The 24010-nt window shown below is 32.0% G+C and overlaps 1 protein-coding gene across 6 annotated transcripts in view; it reads right to left on the reverse strand.

The window, feature by feature from the left end:
• Spock3 (SPARC (osteonectin), cwcv and kazal like domains proteoglycan 3) overlaps positions 1-24010 on the reverse strand; it is a 411971-nt gene that overhangs the window by 108750 nt on the left and 279211 nt on the right. For 5 of the 6 annotated variants that reach the window (XM_076852352.1, XM_076852349.1, XM_076852348.1 and 2 more), the window contains one exon: positions 11654-11777. The exons of the other annotated variant lie outside the window; for it this stretch is intronic. In XM_076852352.1, coding sequence (XP_076708467.1) covers positions 11654-11777 — 124 coding nt within the window. The remainder of the gene's footprint in view (positions 1-11653; positions 11778-24010) is intronic. 6 annotated transcript variants of the gene reach the window in all.

Raw genomic sequence — 24010 nt, forward strand, 5'->3', positions numbered from 1 at the left:
CCTTGGTCCTTTCTATAAGGTAAACCAAGAAGCTAATGAAGAAGCCATCTAGCAAGCTGTGCTAGCTTTGGAACTGCCACCACCCTAATGAACTCTTTAAAGTGAAAATCTCTGTTTACACTTTTTTTTTTCCAGTAATGCTGTTGGTATCCCATTTGGTCATGTGACTCTGGTTCCATTATCATGTCCTCTGAAACTAATCTGGGTCATGAGTCTCTGTGGGCAATGTGCAATACTGCATCTTTTATCACCAAATCTACTAAATAATGTACTGATCAGCAAGGTGTTTAATGGATCTTCCATTCTCCCTGTCATCTACAAGAATCTGATATTGTTTAGATGGAATTAGTCTCTGAAGCTGTATACTCAACAAGATTTCTGATTCCACCTCCCACACTTCCACATTGTTCGCACACCATTTGATGATTGAATATTGTTCTGAAAGAGGGCACGTATGTTCTTGTACTTATTCAAGATTTTTTGCTACTTCTCCTAAGAGCAGCCACAGGCTGATATCTGGTTGTTGTGACCCTCCATGTGACAGGCTGTTCAAGAGAATCTTAGGGATTTAAACTCAATTCTGGATCTGAGTCCCCTGGTAGTGGTTCAGACAGGCCAATGTTTGGGAACATAATTTGTCTCTCTAGTTTCCACAGAATGCCCTTGTTGCTCCTGCATTATACCCTTATAAATAAAATGTTTGGTTGACTTATGCCTTGGGAGTGATCTCAGAGTCCTTCAGCTGTTTGGAGAAACACTACCAGTAGATCAGATACCCCTCATTTATCAGGAGATCTCTCTTAAATGAATCCATTCCTGGTTACCCATTTATAGATGGGATAGCTGAGTCATTATTTATGGCTACCTGTCAGGGAGTTCTTCATGTATAGGAAGTATCCAACCAGAAAAGTTGATATAAGAAGGCATTTGGGTCAGGTGAATCACTGGGTAAATTATTTTGGAAGCTGTAACCTTCTCAGATGCCTCCTCTAGATCAAGAGGTGGGATCTATGCAATCATGAATGCATCCTGACATATCTATATTAAATCCTCATGTCAGGTAGAAAAGGCAGGTGGAAGCTCAAGGAACTACCAACTACCTGAACTTCTATAGTATATCTTGATTGTTTACAGAATTTATTGAGGTTGTTGGCTCTTGAATCTGGAGAGAGATTGTGGGAAAACATGTAATTTGTCTATGAATGAACTGTAAAGAGTATGACAGCCACATCTATTTTGTGTTCATTTTATAATTCATATTATTACAAGTTTATAAGGTACATATTATTTATAGCATATCATTTTCCTTGTTTAGAAAAATGATTTCTTTTTGTATTAATTTTTAAATCACATGTTTATAGCAAATTATCCTCATTACTTATATAGCATATTAATACATATCATATGTGCACTCCATTATATAAAATATTTTGTTATTAGTTTTATAACATACATGTTTTTATTCATGCTGATACAAAATATTATTATCCCTGCTCTTTACCAGTTCTCTGTCCTTAATAATATATTAAACACCTTTATGCTTCAGACTACCTTTGAAATATAGATAAAACAAATGAATATATCTTTTAGAATTCTTAAAGGAATAAATTAATGCATATAAAATTAAACACAACAATTTAATTTATTAATTTTGTATAAATAACCTAGAACACCTATTTAAATATATTAGGCATTCACAAAATGTTAGTTTTTTTAGATTCTTTTGTTGTTGTTGATATGAGTTGTGCATCTTTGATAAAAGAAATGAGCTTTTCCAAAGGGAATGTATGTACATTGATTTTGAACTTCCTAGAAATTCTGTGACTACATTAGCTAGAATAACTAATACCAACAGAATAAGAATGGAACATGCTACTGGTATCTGTGCCCATTGGATAACTTATTTACCTTCCTACAATATAAGTTTTTAAAGAGTTGGAATGTATATCACTCCTTGAAATCTCTCCTATTACCTCCCATGATTCCTTTATCCTGGAAAAATGATGAATAATTGATGTTTCAAAGGAGACCATGAAGTTAAAATCCACACATATAAAATCCATCAAGTAGAATCTTGCTGGCAGTTTTATTGCAAAGTATAGCACTGTGGTTAACCGTGTGAGCTATAAACTAGGCTTCAACTCCAGCATTGCTGCTTCTCAGTTCCCTGTCTCCTAGGGATTCCTTTCAGTTATCTGCATATTGAGGATCACTACCCAATATATCTGACAAGTTTGCTTTGAAGGTTAAATTATAATATGTAAAATACTTAAATATTACCAGATATCATTGCTCAATTATTTTAGCAATTCATACCTAATGCTACTTGTGAATACTTCTGCTATAATTAGTATATATATATATATATATATATATATATATATATATATAGTCATTATTAGTATACTTCTTTAAAGAATATGTATATTCAAGAATATTCTATTTGTTTTAAGATTTTGAGAAACTAATCTCTTATAAACCATGTGAAATATTATAAAAGATGGTATTTTATTTAAAGGGCAAATATTTTATTATTTAAGAAATAATATTTAATACAAAAATTCCATGAGTGCATGCATGTAGTATAAATCCTTTCTTTTGGTGGTGCTTAAGATATTGGCAACATAAGACATTGGCACTCCATGTCTCTATTCTAAGAAGGCTGCAGAAAGCCAGGTTAAAATTTCCTTAAGCTCTACTAAGGTTTTTAATTTTTTTTTCAAAGACAAAAAACTATATGTAACATCATACCTACTAGTGAAAATGCCTAAGATTATCTTAATTGGGACTAATGCAAGAAAGTACATTAAACACTATTTAGCCAGAAAAATAAGGCAAAGTAATGAAGTAAAAGACATTAAATATAGGAAAGGAAGAGATACACCTGCCTTTTTTTTAATATAGAGAACAACTGGATATTCAGAAAACTCTGAGATCACTAGAAATAGTAAGTAAACATAGAAAAGTGTCAACATATAAAATCAGTATAGAAAAAAAAACTATATGACAATATATTAAAAAGAATTAAAAATAAAAATTCAATTTACAATAGCACTAATAAAATTACTTAGTTTTAAATTCAACAAAAAGCATTTTGGCCTCTATTCAGAAAAATACCAAACATTAATTGTGAAATCTAAGTGAAGAGATAGACGAGTATGTGGGGTTGACAATTCAACTTTTGTCATATATTAATTTTCTTTAAATTTATCTATGTATTCAATAAAATCCAAATCATAATTCTAGCTGATCCTTCATAGAAACTGACAAACTGAATCTGAAATTCATACATAAATACAAAGGACAACCACCAAAACAATATTAAAAATTTTATAGGTTTGGATGTAAAGTGTTCCCCAAAAGTTCCTGTCAATGCAGGAACATTCAGAGATAAAATGATTACATTATTAGATGGAAACCAGAAACCTTTCATCTCAGTTTGAATGAGCCTAACTGGGTGGCAACTGCAGGCAGGTGGAGTATGGCTGGACGGTTGGGTCACAGAGGGTGTGCCCTGGGGTAGCTCATCCTGCAGCCCCTTTCTCTGTCCCTTTTTCTCGTCTTCCCCACCTGCCATGAGTTGAGCAGCCTTCTTCTGTGGGGCCCTTCATCTATTATAGCCAAATCTAAGAACTGAGACCTCTGAAAACCATGAGTCCCAAACCAACTTTTTCCTCCTCAAAGTTGTTCTTGTCAGGTTTTTTCATCACAGGGACACAAAAGCTGACTAAAACAGCCCCTGAATTCAAAAGTTAGCATAAAGATATAAAAAAAACTTAGGTATGGTACAAGCTTAACTAAAGAAAAATAGTCCACTGTAACAAAATAGAGACAGAAACACAACAACGCTTTTAGGGCCATTTTGTTTTTGACACAAGTACCAAAGAAATCCAGTGAGGCAAGGTGTTACATAGGAAGATCCAGCAGTCAGTTACCCCTTAAAAAAACAAAGTTTAACCATGTACTAAAAATAATAATTACGCATCAGATGTAAATTTACAAGTTAAAATGTTAAAAATTTTGGGAGAAAACGTAGAAAATTTCTTTTCTGTAGAAAGTAATAACTATAAAATGATAAATTAGACTTACCATGTAAAAAATCCTAGAAAGTACAATTTTGAAAACTGCTCTGATATCTTAGGCTATAAGAGAAGAAGAAATGACTTCCTAGGTTTAAAAGTCATACATTGCAATCGTTTTTAATGCCTCAAATAGATATACTTATCACAATCATTGTGTGTATTAATGTAGAAAAATAAATACCAATAATAAAAAAGTTTTGGAAAAGTGTATCTGCTTCAAATTCACATTTGAAAATGGAAAAGCTGCTTAGAGAAAGAGTGACACTGGTCAAATTACCCCATTTCTCATTTATAAAAGAGAAATAACATGAAATCATTTTCATACATAGTGGCTTACACATAAGAAAATTGCAAGCTTGAAAATGTACCAAGATATAAATTTAAATACATCATGAAAAGATCAGATACATGTTTAAATATATATATATATATATATATATATATATATATATATATATACACACACACACACACACACACACATATACACACACACAAGTATTCATATTTGTATATATGAACATATGAAAGTTAGTGTAATGAAAAGGTCATGCATTATCATAGTGAAAATGAAAACACAAGTTATTGTAAATGGAATACAAAAAAAATATAAAAAATTGGGCACTGCAGGGCATGTCTGATGTCCCAGCCACTTGAGAGGCTATCTGTGGTGGGAAAATTACTTTGGTTCAGGAGTTTAGGGCCAGTCTTGGCAACCTAGTGAGAATGTGTCTCAAAAAAAAAGTTGAGAGGCTATCTGTGGTGGGAAAATTACTTTGGTTCAGGAGTTTAGGGCCAGTCTTGGCAACCTAGTGAGAATGTGTCTCAAAAAAAAAGTTAAAACAAAAAATAGCCCCCCAAAATACAGGGCATCCCTTACTTTGACTCCTATGTTCACCTCATCCCTACATCTAGACCAGTAACTGGGGTTATAGTACTAAAGTTTTCTGCACAACACACATGTTCTTTTGGAAGCCTCTCTTTGATGCTGCCATAGTCATTGCTGAAGGGATGGTCACTCAGGGATTTAAGGCAAAAAGGCAGAAAATGATAAGGGATTCATAACACTGTCAAATAATTTATTACTACTTAATAAGGGAGGGGTACAGAATATTCATTGAATTTGACAGTTTTTCATTGCTCATATATGTCAAACTGCTTACCTGAATGGATGGTAACACATTTATTTCCCTCAGTGTGTTGTAAAATTGGCAAGTGAGTAAATAAAACAAGTAGATCAACATTTTTCAGGTTTAGATATTATAGATGATCAACATTTCAAATATGAGTGTGTGAAAAGACACATGTATTGTCTAGCTTCTCATTTTTCTAAGGAATCATGTCAAAGAACTAAGTAAACTAATAGAATTTCATAAACCTTAGAATAATATCAGTGTAGTTTTTAAAAGGCCATTTTGACACAAAGTGGCTCATACATAAGAAGATTATGAGCTTAAAAATGTTATGTATCTAAGAAATAAAAAAATGTATCAAGATATAAATTTGTCCTAAACTCATCAGGGTTAATATACTAACTCAAGAGTCTTGATCAGGCCATGAAGGTAAGTCTATGTACTGCCCATGGTAAGGTTAAAGAGAAAGGTATAAAATAATTCATGCCTGGAGGGAAAGGGCAGGTGAGTCTAAAAGTGGACAGAGCAAAGCATGAACCCTGAAAAAGGAGTATGCTCACTCAGTACCTCAGTGACTGTTTTCCAAGATGCTCACCATCCTGAAATTTACCAGACTTCCTAGTGTAATATGATCATGGAAATTAAGTTGAATCTCTTGAGCATAAGTTTTAGAAATGGAATTTGAACAATAAAATAATAGAAGCAAGGCATTCCATTGTCACAGAAAGGCTATGTGGAATTATTTGTTAATGAAAAGATAAAAGAATCCTTTATTTAACAATACAAGCAGTTGGTTTAGTATATTAATTCTTTCATAAACTGTTTTTCATTTTTACATTCAAACTTAATTTTATTATGTCTCCTTTTCCTTTCTCAAAAAGTCATCAATGGCTATAAATTATCATTTCCCTTACCTTTATGTGTAAATTGAAATACACTAATGATGAAATAATACAATTTATAGATCATGTAAATGTTCTATATATTCAAATCATTAATAGGAACAGAAAACTAAACCAGGATTGCACTTGTCTGTAAATATTTTGTTTGTGTTAAATAATCAATATTCAAGTTATAATTGAAAGATTACTTTCTTGTCAGAAGACTAGTCTACTGACAAAAAGTCATCTTTCACTTCTAACTTGATAATGATATTTAACACAAACAAAATATTTACAGACAAGTGCATATGGTTTAGTTTCTCCTGAAGGAGTGATTTTTTTTGATTGACAACAAAACATTACACTTCTTCCTTCAACTGATGCCCACACCATGCTGAACTCTTAGGGTTCCTAAGTGACTTCAAACCCTGTATTTCTGTCAGAAGTTTATGCTACATCCATGACACTTTTTGCTTCCTAAAATCTCTTCCGTCAACTAAAATTGTCCTCATATAATTTAATTAAATATGACAAATCTGATCAAATACCAATGTAAAAGAGAGGGCTGAGTTTCTATTAAAACAATGTTGAATGTCTCAAGCACAGATGAGCTTCACAAAAAAAGTTCATATTTAAATAAATGAATGGGTGTGAGATCATTCTAAAGCACTAGGGATAGGGTTTTACAAATATTAAATAATGTTCTACCCCTCAGGCTGTTTTGCTACTGCCTTTTAGCTTCTTATTCCCATTTTAAATGGATCCAAGAAGTCATATTTTTTCTCAGTAACTGCAGAAAAAATAATACAATTTTGTGTTTCATGATATGTCTTCAGAGGTAAGGATAGGGAGTTCTGGAATCTAAATCAGTATAAGGAGAGGATAGCTTTTCTCAACATTAGAACTATCCTCAGCTATAGAGGTTTATCTCACAGAACATGACGTCAGACGAGGGATCCTTGCCAGGATGGCCCTTGTCATCCTGTTCCATTCCTTTTAAATATTAGATTTTATGATGAAGTTCATGCGTATTATTTCTTTTCATGTTCAGTGTTTTTATGAGAGCTTATCCCAGTAACTGATCATGCTGATGTGCTGGAGGTATGACCTCAATCCAGTTGGCATACCTAAGCCAAAAGTCAAACTGCGGCTATGCTGAAAAGCAGTTTAAATAGAAATAGTACCCCTGCATTTCCAAATATTGATTTTCCTACCATAAAATGATCTCAGCTCGAAGTATTTAGAGGAAGGAAGGTGGGACAATTAAATCCTAAATACTAATAGATTCAGCATAGCAAACTTTAATGTTGAAGTGTCAGGAATCATCTACCTTTCAAAATGCACATATAGTTACTCTGTTACCAAAATTATTAACTATTAAAAGTTAAGTAAAAATAGGCCTCATAATGGAAAAGTAAATGACAAAAAGAATAAAACATCATAGAATGTTGAAATTTAAAGTGGAATATTATATTAAAATATAATATAAATACTTCTTTATTTATAAAAGAATAACATTGTATTATTGTGTTATTATTCTAGTATATAACAAATATATACATATATGTATACGAATATGTGTGTGTGTATATATATATATATATATATATAGAGAGAGAGAGAGAGAGAGAGAGAGAGATGTATGTATGTGTGTGTATATATATATATATATATATATATATATATATATATATATATATTTTTTTTTTTTTTTAAGATTTCAAGGCAATAACTTAAAGGATGTATCAGTGGTTCTCAACCATAGTTACACATATATGTTACCTGGGAAGCATGTAAAGTTTATATGTGTGGGCTCTTATCCTGAACCATTTATGAAAAGTCTCTGCAGTTAGGTTGGGAATTCTAGTATAAAATGGATAAGCTTTCCATTTGTTTTCCTTCAATGCAGGTGCACACACACATAGGCAATTTCATAAGCAAATCTCATTTCTAGCGAATTCACCATGATTTAGTTCACCTGTCCAGCACTGCATGACTAAATATGATAGAAAGAGTTTAAAATCATCCACTGTTGTCCTCAGAGAATTCATATTTTGAATGTTCTGCTCAGTTCTAAAACATTAGAATCATTTATTGACTTATGCTTACAACAAATGTTATACACGATTTACATAAGAAAACAACAAATAAAACCAAGGTCTAACACAGATTCCATACTGGGGAAAAATTTCTCTCTCTTAATGAAGCTTAACATACAATCAAAATAGACTTTGCCTGAAGTGAAGAAACAAAGACCTTCATTTTTGTGTCAATTTCAAGAATGAGTACCTCTCAAATAAACTTGAACAGTTATATTTTCATTTTTTTCTGACATTGCTGAATTTTTAAAATTTCAACAATCATTGGCTCTTTTAAAAAGACTAAGCATTCTTCCCACAAAAGTCAAAAATTTCTCTAAAGAGAAATAAAAGATGATATTACAAAAATACTTCTTATAAAAATCACAAATGTTCCAATAGTTTTTCAACCTTTATTTCCATAGTTCTTTATTTGTTCATTTGTCTTGTAGTGTATGCAGTTTTTACTTTGCTGAACCTCTAGAAAAGCTAACAAGCTTGAGTTCGAACTCTGATCAAATAATATTCAAATCGGTCATATTGTGAAAAAACAGATATATTTTTTTTTTAAATTATGCTCTAGTCTTGTCATTTAACTGAAATAAATAAACTTGGAAGGGTGTGGTCCAAAATACAGAAACATGAATAAGAATGAAACTGATATTCCAACCTGCCTATAGTATCTGACACCCAGGACTCAAAGTATCTGTCTTCTGGACAACTTGTACCATCTCAGGGCTACTCATCTTCCAGATTAATAATGTCATTGGGTGTGCTCAGTTGACTATCAGAGTCAGCATGGGATTTGGAGCTCACCATTACCATGAAATAAATAACAAACCCCAAGAGTCTTTACATAGTGAATGCTGGAAAACATAAAATGACCTTTTCAAAAAGGCATGCCTCTGTGATCTTTGGTGTTGATCTAGTATAAATAGCCTAGAGCAGTATTTTCTCTTTAAGGGGGGAAAAAAAACCTCTGGAAGTCCTAATTTGAATTTCAATAACAACAAACTTACAAACAGTAACAAGAGTTTAATATAATTTCTTGTGAGGCTAAGAGTTCTGTTTTTTTTTTTTAAGTTTTTTTTTTTTTATTGGCTGTTCACAAGATTACAAAGCTCATGACATATCATCTTTCATACATTTGATTCAAGTGAGTTATGAACTCCCGTTTTTACCCCAAATACAAGTTGCAGAATCACATCGGTTACACATCCACATTTTTACATAATACCATATTAATAACTGTTGTATTCTGCTACCTTTCCTAACCCCTACTATCCCCTCTCCCCTTCCCTCTCATTTTCCCTCTCTACCCCATCTGGGGAAACTGTATGGAGATGGAAAGAGTTCTGTTTAATTTTATTGTTTTATGCAATTCCCCTTTCCCGGTGTCAGTGAAAACAATTAAGAGTAGAATGGGTGGTTCAAAGTGCAAAAGTGGCCAAGTTAAATTTGAATGAGCAACAATAAAGATAATGATTTGAGGTTTCTGAAGAGCCATGTATTCATTCTAACCATATTTTTTAATCTTCCTATATAAATAAAGCATTTACTGAAAATGACACATGTAAATAAATAGCAAATATGGACTATGTTGAAAATCAATTTTAGGAACAACATTGATAGAAACACTTGATTTGTAAGCTAAGGCTTCACTGTGTGCCTAGTACACAGGGAGAACAATGGAGCACCCTATAGAACTGGAAATATACAGGAATGAATTTACTTAGCCACAGATGAATATATGAGGACTGTGTTTAAGCACTTAATAACATAGTGATCAGTGTTTTTGAGTTCTTTATATACCCCAGATATTAGTGCCCTATCTGATATGCAAGTGATAAAAATTTGCTCCCAAACTGTAGGCTCTCTATACACATAACTGATATTGTTTCTTTAGCTGAGAAGAAGCTTTTTAGTTTGAATTTATCCCATTTATTAATTCTTGATTTTAATTCTTGCACTATAGGAGTCTTGTTAAGGAAGTATGGAGCCTAATCTGATATGACAGAGATTTGGGCCTACTTTTTCTTCTAGTAGATGCAGGGTCTCTGGTTTAATTCCCAGGTCATTGATCCACTTTGAGTTGAGTTTTGTGCATGGTGAGAAATAGGGGTTTAATTTCATTTTGTTGCATATGGATTTCCAGTTTTCCCAGCACTAATTGTTGAAGAGGCTATCTTTTCTCCAGTGTATATTTTTGGTGCCCTCTGTCTAATGAAAGATAACTGTAATTATATGGGCGTGTCTCTGTGTCCTCTATTTTGTACCAGTGGTCTACCAGTCTATTTTGCAGCCAATATCATGATGTTTTTGTTACTATTCCTCCATAGTATAGTTTAAGGTCTGGTATAGTGATGCCACTTGCTTCATTCTTTTTGCTAAGAATTACTTTAGCTATTCTGGATCTGATTTTCCAAATGAATTTCATGACTGCTTTTTCTATTTCTAGGAGGAATGTCATTGGAATTTTGAATTAAATCTGTATAATGCAATTTAATTGCAATTTAATGCAACTTAATTACATTAAATCTGTATAATGCTTTTTGTAGTATGGTTATCTTGATAATATTAATTCTGCCAATCCGAGAACAAGGGACTTGCCTGCATGTGTGAGGTACTGAGTTTGATCCCTAGCACCACATAAAACTAAATAAACAAAATAAAGGTTAAAAAAATGGGGATCATCAAACAAGTCTTCCAACATAGTCTCAGACCTATGGAAATCATCTATTATGGTAACTTGGTGTAATGCAAAATCAAGTTGTAAGAAGAAGGATCATCTGTCAGGACTATCCTAAAAGCAGTTCCAAACAGATAGGATTAGCACTTTCTAGGGATAATGACATCCTTGGCACAAACATATCAGCACTTTTTGAATATATACTGTATTTCTAAAGCAAATAAATACATAGAGTTGTCTTAGCTGGATTCCGGAAAAATATCATTCAATATCTCCACTGATTCAATTTATTCAGCCATCAATTTTCGTAAAGTTAGGATTAAAATTTGCTTCCCACGTAGCTCTACCTACCAGTTTGGATATCACAACCTCTATCCTTCATTGTAACTTAATAAGTTTTGGTAATTTACTCGTCATTTTATGTGGGCTTTGATAATGTGATTAGGTTCATTCTCCCTGGTACTAACAATCTGAATTTTGTAAACACACAAAGCTGAGGTCCTGCACCACACTACACTCACCAAGATCCAAGGCATGTTGAGAAGACCCAGAAGCATCCATTCCCTCTCTTAACAATAGCTCTATTTTTATGTGTATCTTAAAACTTTAGCAGACAGACACAGGGCAATACCTCTTACAACTGCTTACCCAAAACAGTCAGACACATTTAAAAATTAAGACTTTTTTTTAAAGTATTTAAATAATGTAGCATATTATGCAGTGTCCCCAGTGGAATCTAAACTCAAAATTAAACATATTAAGCCCCCCTTAAGGAACTATTTGTTTTTACCTGAGAGGAGTAGGTATGGCCATCTGAACCACAGACAGGACTGGTATAGACCACTGGACACTGCTTGCAGGTGGATGACGTGAGACCCCTCCAGTGTTTATGGCCTACGCCTACTTCTTTCATACTGTTAAAAAGAAAGAAGAAAAGAAAGCAACCACACTTAGTTCATTTAATTTTACAAATACATTTCTATTAACATGTATTTTCTTTCTTATCAACTCTTGAAAAACAGAATCAGTAAACTGTATTCTCATTGTCATTGTATTAATCTCTGCAGGGTTCTTCATTATAACTTTGTTTCACATTTCAATATTTGAATCTAATAAAACCTCTCCTTAAAAATCTTCTGCTGGTTACATGTAGACTATAGCTGTATTTCATTGAGTAGATTCTTTCCTTTTAATCTATACCTGTGAAATGTGTTTTCAATAATCCCAGAAGCAGAAGCAACACTTTTTCAGCAATACAGGACTCACGCATATGGCAGTTTCTTTAAAGCTGCCCTTTGTATTCCCTTAGGAACATTGTGAAAATAAAGAAACATCTAATTTACTGGGTGCTTGAAAATAAGAGCGGCATACTTTTAGAGAAAATAGTAATAAAGTACTACAATTTTCCAGCAGCTATCCGTATTTAGAGAACTAAATTAGTAGGTTTGGTGATAACAAATCCCCTTTTATTGTGTAGAATTTCTCAAAATGGATCCATTAGGCTTTGATCTAAAATAACTTGGGTAAAACCATCCTCTCCTGCTAGTATTTGTGTCTTTACTTGAATTCATCTGTTATTCCTCTGCTATTTGTGTGAATAATTTACACAAAAATAGAGAGGGCTTACAACCAAGAAGAAATTGGGTAGAGACTTTGTATCAAAACATTGACTATTTAGAGTTAATTAGCACTCCCTCATTAATAAATACCTATGGAGAGAGTATAATTTGATGAGAATAAGACTCTTTTTCAGCGTTTTCTTATATTTTCCAGAAGTCAAATCTATAAAAAGTGATCCCAAAGATGTTCTCAAAATACTATTTCAGAAGCATGGGGGGTGGGGTGTTTCATTTAGGGAAAAATGTTTATAAGTTTAAAATTTGCTAAAATTTAAATGGGCATTAAGACATTTGAAGCTCTTCCCCCACTTCCAAAAAGCTTTTCATGAAGTCTGCCAGAGTTCCAAGTATATTCCTTCATTTAAACATTGTAAATAATGCTTAAATAAATCACATTACAACCTTGCATGGCTTCAGAATTCATTTCATAGTAGAAACAATGGGAAAAAAACAGCCATACTCTCATTTCTGATAAAATATTTGGCACAAAATCCTAATGGGAATTAACATAATTACTGGAAAAACTGGGCTATTCTATACCCTTTAAGACCCAAATTCCAGAACTTCAGCAAGGGTGGATGGAAAAATTAAACATTCTATGGACACTGTTTTCATTTTGTGTAATCAAAATAAGGTATAATATTAGGCAAAATTATTTTCTCTCCAGATATATTAGGGAAAGTATTTATTTTTTTGGTACCAGGGATTGAACTCAGGGGCACTCGACCACAGAGCCACATCCCCAGCCCTATTTTGTATTTCTAAATAGAAATAGTCTTATGAGTTACTTAGCACCTCACTTTTGCTGAGGCTGGCTTTGAACTCGTAATCCTCCTGCCTCAGCCTCCCTAATTGCTGGGATTACAGGCATGTGTCACCGTGCCTGGCCCAAGTCTGGGTTTCTCATCAATGAAAAAAATTTTACTAGAACCAAATACAACCATAATAATCAATCAGATGCATATAGGGTTGTTTATGTATTCTTTTGAATTTGCCTTTTTGTCCCCTTTCCTAATGTATCAACCTTAAAAATCCTCATGAAGTACAGAAACTAAAAATTGTTATAATAATGACCTTCTCTTATAAATATATCTTTGGATAACTTACTGGAATATCTTTATCATTTATTTCAAAGAATAAATATATCCAGAAATAATTTTTTTAATTGCAAGATATACTAGAAATATTTAACATTGAACATATCTTAAAAAGTAAAATTATAATGTACTTGTCAAGTAAGTTATTAGGTAAAACAAGCTTGTTTATTCTTGTTCTGTTTGAAGTCAACCTTGTTGAAAAGAGATAAACTTTTTCAGATTCTTAAAGTAGATCACTAACAACTATGGTGTTTTTGTGTAGTTTTGCCCCTGATGAGGATTTTCTAAAGTGAAATATAATCATCAAGATCAGAGTATGCATATATTTATATTTCAGTTGAATGTTATGGCAAACTATAACATTGTCTAAACAGAATATGTAGTTATGCTTATTTTAAAATAAATAGATATATCATATTTCACACTTTGATTCAAGTGGGATATGAACTCCAATTTTTACCCCGTATACAGATTGCAGAATCACATCAGTTGCACATCCATTGATTTACATATTGCCATACTAGTGTCTGTTGTATTCTGCTGCCTTTCCTATCCTCTACTATCCCCCCTCCCCTCCCCTCCCCTCAAGAACTATGTAATGTTTTGAACAACCAACAATAAAAATTAATTAAAAATAAATAAATAAATAAATAAAACATTAGATGACATTAAGTTAATAAAAATTTGTGTTTAATGAATACAATTCATACTACATAAAGAAGAGTAAATCATGCAGTTTTTATTATGGTTAATAAATCCTAAAATTCTTAATATTTTGTCATCCAAGGATGATTTTGATAGAGCAGATTTCAACTTGAACACAATAGTTTAGAAAACTAAGACCTAAATTTAAAATCTGAAGTTGTAAAATTTATAGTTTTTATGTGTTCTTAAATCAAGACTGGTACATCACACATGAAAAATTAATTACATTCCCTTTTTAATGAATCAGATTATATTTTAGTACAATAAAGAGCAGTATAAAAAATGCTTTTTTCCCAATTTTTTAAAATTAAAGGCATTTTAAAAGTGTTTTTAATTCCAAGTTAAAATTAGTGGAGAAAAACAAACAGATTTCTAAGAATCTTATTACTTAAATAAAAATACTTTTACAAATGTACCATTTAACAATGTACTGGTAAAATCAGTATACATACAAAAATAAGATGTATCTTCATTATTTCAAAGAACAAAATACCAATAATTGATGAAACAAGGCTTTTATAAGTGAAAAAACTTATACTGTATCATTTTTAGAAAAAAAAACTAACAATATAATGCAGCAGACAATTGGGCAAATAAAGTGTTTCATTAAAAAGGTCTTAAGAGAGGCTAGGGCTGTGGCTCAGTAGTAGAGCGCCACATAAAAATAAATAAATAAATAAACAAAAAACAATCAAATAAACATATTGTATCCATATACAACTAAAAACATATTAAAACAAAAAAAAACAAAAAATCCCTATTTCTCCTTGTGGGCAGAATCATAGCCTCTGGGACAGCAGTCCCCTGTGTTTCTCCTTCACTAACAAAGCAATGAAACTTCTTAGAAAAAGGCGTGGGCCTGGGGGAGTTAAGAGGTTCTGAGTAACTGATAATTTCTAATGACAGAGGTCAGAAAGCCTTAGCTAAAGGCTTAGCCATAGGAAGATATGCAGGTTGCCAACACTGTAGACATTTGTGACCTCAGTACTGTGAAGTACTTCACTTGTCCAATTATATGTATCTATGTTCATCATAGAATAAATTTTTGCATTTCAAGATTCCTTTTATCAGAAAAGTATATTGTGACTCAGAATTTGTTTGGTTTAGCATCAGGTGTGCTTCTCACAATTAACGTTATTTACTATTTTATTAATTGAAATATTCTGTTCTCAGGAAGATCAATTTTTGTAGAAGGTCATAGTTAAAAATTTCTGATATAATATCTCTGTTTTTATTTTATGTAATAAAATGTAATTGTACGTAAGTGAAGTTCATTTTTTGTTGTTGGTTTTTAATTGTATTTCAAAGTTCCTATTTTAGGGACAGCAATGTGTTTCTAAGACAGAGATGATGTCAGGCCAAGACAGGCAAAGGAACATGCTTAGGATAAGGTAAGTTGATGCAGGCTATCAGAATGGTTGCCTGGCAACTGGGAACAGAGAAATGACAGGTGAAAAAACTAGATCTAGCAAGAGCATTTCTGCACAAATTTGTCTAAATATCTCAGATATAAAAAATACCTCTTAACCATTGGGTATAAGTCTAATTTTTTTTTAAAATACTAAGGGTTATTTGCTATTAATTATTTTGAATTATTATCTGATAGGGTAATGGGTAATATAATCTTTTTCCATTCATGACATACAAAATTCAAGACGACTGAAAAATTCTCAATATATTTCGGAAAAACTATTCCAAGAGCAACTGTGAAACGTATACCTTCCAAAGAACTATTAAAAAAGGAGACTTTGCTTTACAATTCAAGCTAAAAATCTACTGAGTTTCTAATTGCATTGTAGATATGCCCATATTTCCCTTAAGAAGCAAAAAGAAAAAAAAATGTAATTAGAACCCAGGGAAATGAAACACTAAGTAAAAATACATGATAAACAAAGTCAGGGTATATTTTCCTCAAAATTTCCTTTTTAAATTTCATCACGCAGAGAACTAAGTTATTTTCCTACCAATATAACTGTCATTTTATTTCTAATTGCTGAAAATTTAAAATGACAAACAGAAATTTAATCCACTGGTGTCGTTTTTCTACACATCTCCTTTCCAGGGAGTAGAGTCATATTATCTACTTATTAACTGAAGCATCACCTTGTATTTCTTATTCATTTTTTACTCTAGTCTGTTCTATACTCTAGTATAGATCTCCTACATCAGTCTCATATGAAAAACAACAATTTCTAATTTCTCTAATAAGTACAATGTTAATCACCGCTACACCTGTTTGCTCATTTAAGGTCTATTTAGTTTCTGTGTAGCTAATCGTGTTGTGAATTTTAACAACATAATTTTAAAGAAGCATCCACATTTTGGAGTTTCTATCAATTGTCCAAACAGGATAAATGATGTTACCAAAATGATTAAAAGGAAAAACAAAAACAAAAAAAACGACCTCATCCCAAGTTGATTTGTTTCACATCGTTATGACTCATTAAATCTTGAGCAACCCATGAATCTTTAACAAAATTATTTTCATGAAGACACTCAACAAATTCAGGAGCACAAACAGTGCATATTGTCCATATGTTGATTTCAGAATTTGATGTAGTGTTACCAAGTAAAATGAATGTATCATTATAGCATAAAAGATGAGGTTGCCTGGAACAAGAAATTTCTAGGAATGCAAAAGTTGCAAAGCTTGGCCATTTATAGGTAGCAAATGACAGACATGGAGGGAATTCTGTCATATGATAACTAAAGAAAGTGAGAAGATGAAAACATGGTCATGTTTAAGGAAGCATGATTTCTGTGAAAGTATACCTAAAAAAAATAGCTGATCCTTAACACTTAGGTTACAATTTCAAGAAACCATGCCAATAAATCATGATAAACAATATAGTATGCTTATATACTATAAATACATATATAAATATACATATGAATAGATATTTTCCTAAAACTTTCAATTGCTGAATCTGACTTCATATATTAGAAATTCTTAGTTTTCCAGGCCTTAAAAATGTAAAAAGAATAAAATGACAAATTATTCATTATGTATTTAACTTAAAAGAAAAACATTAGCATATAAATCATAATTTCTTAGATATGTTTCCTCCTTTCTATGTATGGCAATATTAACTTAATTCTTACTGACTTTGCTCCAATGCAAGAATTTGCCTATTATTCAATAAAAAAACCTTCAAGTCAAGAGAGAGTCTGTACATTTCTCAACCGGTGGCAATTTGGTACATTTCTTGTCCACTCAATATGCCTAACATTTCATTTCCTTTTGGCAGTTGGTTTGTTAAATTCTGTCAGAGTTGTGGAAGAGTTCTGTTTTAAAATAGGACTGGCTAGTCATGTTTCATTCCCTACTGGCTGTAGCCCTTTAGAAAAGAAGGCCACCCTCACTGCTTCTTGCCATGGGTCTTAGGAAAGGACAGATGGGATTCACAGAGTGCAGTCAATTATCTTGTATGGGGAGAAACAAGCAAATTTATATGGACGTTGAATTTGTATAAAACTTCTTGAAACTACAGCAGCTACTACATATTTTAAATGATTTATGGCTTCTAGATGTCAGTAATTTGAGTATTGAAACAAAATAGAATAAATTATGACAATTTTAGTGAAAACAATTACTTCAAATATGAAAAACATTATGCTAGGGAGTATTATGAGCAATGTGGATATAAAACAACAAATACTATATAATAAGTTGACATAGTATATCTATAATATGAATAAAAACCTTACTTGCTTTATATATTCTATGAAGAAAAAAGATTCACTGAAAAAGCCCATGTCTAGACATATTTTAAAACATAGTGGTAGAAATAATTTTTAAAAGGTACCTTCTGAAACCATTCCTAACATAAGTTGAATACATCCTAATAACTGGTTGTAATGATATATTTTAAACATCAACTATGCTTAGCAGACTAGCTAACAGGATCTAGCAATATTATCAAGGAGTGAATGTAAGTGGTGATTTAGAGTACCTGATTCACAGAGGTAATAAGATATTAAACATTAGTGTTTATAGTTTAAAGAGTAGTGGACAATTTATAATGAGTACCTCTTTCTTTGAACATATCATTAAAAATGTTCTCACAGTTATATTGTTACTAAGGAACAATACAGTTGAAATTACATTTACATCATGTTTTGTTGTTTCTGTATGTAGATCTTAATATGACAAGCCCTTTAGTGAGGGAAATTTCTATCAAAGAAGATTTCACTGATCTTATCTGAAAGTTATGTTATCATGAAGAGATTTGAATTATGAAAAGGTGATAATGATATTTAAATACATACTCTGTTAAATAAATAGTTATTTTAAATGTTAAGGATATTCATAATTTGTGAGAACATTAATAATTTCAAAATTTCAAAATAGACAACTACAAATGACATGAATGTATTGCTCTATCTCTTCAATCTGACCCTCATTGGATTGAAGGAATAATGCAGGTTTGAAATATATAAAATGCAGATGATATCAAATGCAGATTACAGGAATCTAATCCCCACTGGTGTTTCTACATATTTAATTCCAAACAATATTTTAATAAATAAAGATATTTTCAATAAAACCATGGAAATGTGTATTCCACTCCAAAGTATACTTATTGTATAAGATATAAAGAATCAGTGCATTTGTGGACTAGGAGTATCCATAAATCTCTTTCCAGCAAATTATGTGGCAACATATTGGAAATTCATATCCTATGTATGAAAAACTAATTACCAGAATAATAGCTATACACAATTCAAATCCCTGGAATACATGTTAAAAAGTTACGTTTTGAAGCAAAATCTACCAATTAAGCCATGTCTATGTATGAACATAATACAGTGCAATCCACTTGTGTGTGTGTGTGTGTGTGTGTGTTTGTCTGAGTGTATATATTATATATATATATATATATATATATATATATATATATATATATATATCATTGCATATAATAATAATATAAGGCAGATCAGCAGAGTAGAGCAAAGGGATCAGGTGGAGGGAAAAGGGAAGGTACTGGGGAAGGAAATTATGTTATTTCCACATACTAATATGGCACAATGAATCCCACTATTATGTACAATTATAATATAGCAAGAGCAACAATTACAAAAAGGAATTAGAGTCAAATTTTAAATAAAAACAAAAACTGTAAAGAACCCATTATGTGAGTTTCCACCACACTATCCACTGGAAATAAGGAAGGTAAAATCATAAAATATGTTACTTAGATATTTAAAAGTGGGGAGGGGGCGTGGATCTGGCATTGTGGCTCAGCTGCAGAGTGCTTGCCTAGCATGTGCGAGGTCCTGGGTTCGATCCTCAGCACCACATAAAAGTAAATAAACAAAATAAATGTATGGGGCTGGGGATATGGCTCAAGTGGTAGCCTCTTCGCCAAGCATGCATGAGGCACTGGGTTCGATTCTCAGCACCACATAAAAATAATATAAAGATATTGTGTCCACCTAAAACTAAAAAATAAATATTTTTTGAAAAAAGATTTAAAAGCCATCATATACCAATTTGGGAATAAATGTATAGCAAACACTTAAGTGTTCTGTTTATTTATTTGCATAATAAAAGTCAAAGTATTTTGCCTTTTGAGAATAGAGAAATACCACAAGGAAAAATGGTTTGAAATCAAACATTTTTGCAAATTTGTTGAATTACAGAGAAAAGGAGAAAAGAATGTATAACAACATCTTTTGTCAAAAGATATTTCATGTTTGCCCTTTAATGTTTGAACCTAAACAACTGAATTGAATCAAACATTTCTGGTAAATTGATTGTTACTGAAGTTTGTTTGCTGATTGATAAGGATTTTCTCTGTGAGAAGGGAAGAAATAGCTAGACATCTTCAATAAGAGGAATATTTATGTCCATGTACAATGGAATCCTTTGCAAAAATGGTTTGTAGAGGTACTTATCCATGTTAAGTTTATGAAAGGCAATGTGGTATTCAAGTGTCATAGTGCATTTTCTTAAGTTGGGTGGACAATTCACAAAGGTTTGCTTTTTTATTGTACTTCAAGACATGCAATTATATTTTTCTTCTATGTGATTTTATGCATCAATCATTTACAACAAAAGTTAAATTTTAAAAGAAAGCTACTCTGAGTTTCAAGATAATAAAATATTCTAAAGCAATATTTTAGGAATTGATTCACAAATTTATGGTTAGATTTTCATATATATATATATATATATATATATATATATATATATATATACACATATATATCCTAAAATGTGACAGACACATATATAGTAATAATATCTATAAATTTAGCAATTCTATATTATGTTATTCTTTAAATCATAAGCTTAGGAAGGGGGAAGTTTAGGGAAATGAATGACTTTCCTTAAGCTTCTGTGGCTTATAATTCGCAGATTTGGATTTCAAGTGACACTGTTTTCATTTTACCATTCATGTTTCTTGTCATGAATGTCCACATAAGAATTTAAATGTTTAGGAAAACCACATTTCAAATATCTTATATTTTCTACATTAATATTATAAGTAAAAAATAACAAAATTGTTTCCCAATTTTTACTTTAACAGTTCCACCACCACTAAAAAGTATTGTCTAATAATACATCTGGCTAATTAAATGTAAAACTTGCATAAAGTGAAATTGATAATATAACATCATACATTTGATTCTCACTTGGGAATCTGTAAAATGACTAATGGACTATGCATTGATTGTTTCATTTATTGAATGACAGATGTGTTTTCATTCCTGATTTGAACATATAAGAATAGTCACTAAGTCCAACTTATTGTATTTAAAATAAGAATTAGAAACTTCCTCAGATTTTTCAGTCATCAATGTTTCCAAGGAAAGCAAGTTTTCAACCATTAATTGTGTTAACAATTTAACCTTGAGGAGCTGTCTGGCATCCACACCAATCAAACTACAAAATCATAAAAGATGTTCACAAAAAAAAATGTGTGATTCTTAAAGACCAGAGAGATTCTATATTTGGGAAAATACATGCACATTTAAAAAATAACAGTGACAGACACATAACTTATAAAGGAAATAATATTCTACCAAAATAAAATAATTAACAATGGGCCATTTCTCAAAAGTCATGAGAAAATATTCTGTTTAAACATTCAAAATATTTTTTGTATTTCAAAATATGTCTTGATCAAAAATTCTTTTCATTTTTGTTCATTTATAAACAGAAGGAAATGTTTTAGCTCATCTTCAAGAAACAGGCCTGACAGCTTTAACAGAAGCATTGAGCCATTAAAAGCTGCATTTTATTTAAGAAAACAGTTATTAAAGGCTAACCAAAGTTCAGGGAAGAAAAACATAGCTTTTCCTTCATGTACTCTCTTCAGGGAAGTCATAATTCTTAACTCATTTCTTGCTCTATTGGGAAAAGAAGTTTACAAAAATAAAAAGGAGAGGGGAACAACCCATGTTTTGCTTGTGTGTGATTTATAGGCTTAAGAGTATAAAACCTTCACGATGAATTAGCTCTGATAATATAGTATATATTTCAAATTAATAACTAATTAGTAAAATTAAACAAAAAGCCTATTTTTTTACTCTATGGTATTTTTCTCTCTACTAGATTTTATTTGTTTCCCATCCCGAAAACTATATACTTTCAAGCTAATACTAACCTAGAAATTTATAAAATATTTGAAATGTGGTTTTCCTAAACATGTTGAATTTCCAGTGTCATCCAAGTAATATCATATTTGCAACATGGAGAAATGATCTTCAAGAAATGTTATCTCAATAACTTGTACCATATATAAAGGTTCATGAAAAAAAAGCCTTTCAAAAGCATTTTTATTACTTTTGTTTATCACAAGCCTTATTTTCTAACCTACCAAGAATACTTACTCACCCTATCTAATAAACTCATGAATATACCTATTATGTATTCAGGAACTATTTTACAATCTGAAGAAAAGAGGGGGAAAGAGTCTCTGCATTCATGAAACTCAAATTTATTTGTAAACCAAAAGATAAATGTAGCTTAGAGTAGGGTTTTCCTGTGGTCCAGGAAGAGGTCTCTACAATCTATTGCCTATCTCACCAACTCTTTCATCTTTCAAGTCCCAACAGGGATATCACTTCTTTTGCAAAATATTTTCTCACTTCCCAAGCATATGTGCACTAACAATATGGTGTCCCTCATATTTCTTTACTATAATGATAACCCCTATAGTTTTTTTTTCCCATTTGATGCAAGGTATACTCACACTTCCCTAATTCCGAGTCTCTATCTTGTTCCTATGACATTGGTCAAATCATTAATAAACAGGCCTGTGCTTAATGTTCTTTTCTTGCTTACTTCTGCCATTTCTCCTCGCTCTAAAGTTTGGGAGATAATGGAGCCACTTAGAGAACAGGCTACTTTCTACAGCCTAAAAAATATCTCTCACCTTATGTTGAGCCTCACCATTCACAGGCAAGCAGAAAGCAGCTGGGCAGTAAAAGATGTCATTGGAATCATAGCATGAGATTGTACACAAATTGGATTTAACTGCCGCATCCTCTGGAGTGGCCATACTATTTTGCTTTCTGTGCAATTTGCCCAATTACATTCCTGCCTTTCCTTTGATTATATCATGCTTCCAGAAATAGTGTCTTAAGATCTTCCTATATCTGATACATTAGATTACCCAAAACTTGCTGATTCTAACAGAAGTTTAATCTCCCAAAGTTCTGGAGCATCAAAGTCTGAGAGCAGTGTCACAGGACTGAAGTCAAGATGTTGGCAGGAGCACAGTCTCTCTGGGGGTTCCAGGTGACCATGTGTCTCCTGCCTTTTCCAGCTTCTGGGAGGTATCTGCATTCCTTGGCTTATGGCCTTATTTTTCTTTCCCTGCTGCATTTCATATCCTCTTCTTCTCTGTGCATCTCCATCAAAATTTTTTGTCTCTCTCTTATAAAAATACACATGATAGCATTTAGAGCTCACCCTGATAATCCAGGAAAAATTCCTCTTCTGAGGAACTTTAATCACATTTTTTCTCACATATGGTAATATTCATTCTAATAGTAAATAAGATAACATTTGTCAAATATGGAAAAGAGGTGAGGGCATAATCTGAGGGCTGCCATTTAGCTCATTTTAGAGAACACACTCGGTGAAGAGAGATTTCACCTTTCTCACAACAAAGAAGCTTCAGGAATGAAGTCAGGGTTAGAACGATGCCTTAACTAAGCCCATTCATGAGTCCATGTGTTTGGTGCGTTTTGCCCTTTGCCTCCCCTAACTAACTCCTTTACATCTAAAGGGAGGCTGTACTGTTGGTCACAGTGATACTTTGGGACGCAGGCATCACCTTCAGCTAGCTTTCCTCTTCTGCCAATGCATGTTTTGCTTACTCATGGAAACAGTCAGATATAATTCATTTCTCTCTCAGAAAAAAAATACAACAAACCTATAGCTCTAGGTTTACTATCCAATATATTTTACATTCATTTCATTTTCTCAATGAATTAGATAATCAATTTATTTTTATGTGTGTCATAGACTGTATCAGTGTTATAGTTATGATTGAGTAGAAAACAATAAAATCCTCATTTTCTACCAACAAAAACTAAATGTCCATGACATGAACACTTCTCTTCTGCTTATATGTTTTACTGATAGAAGAACAGAGGATAGAACCAGTGGGTTGTTCTTCTCTTTGATTCCTTTGCATTCAGCAAAGTTCATTGGGAGAAAGTTGAATGAGAGTGGCGAGAAGCAGGCTTCATATAATAGCCTAGGGC

Source organism: Callospermophilus lateralis, chromosome 4 (genome assembly GCF_048772815.1).
Source record: "Callospermophilus lateralis isolate mCalLat2 chromosome 4, mCalLat2.hap1, whole genome shotgun sequence".
NCBI lineage: Eukaryota > Metazoa > Chordata > Mammalia > Rodentia > Sciuridae > Callospermophilus > Callospermophilus lateralis.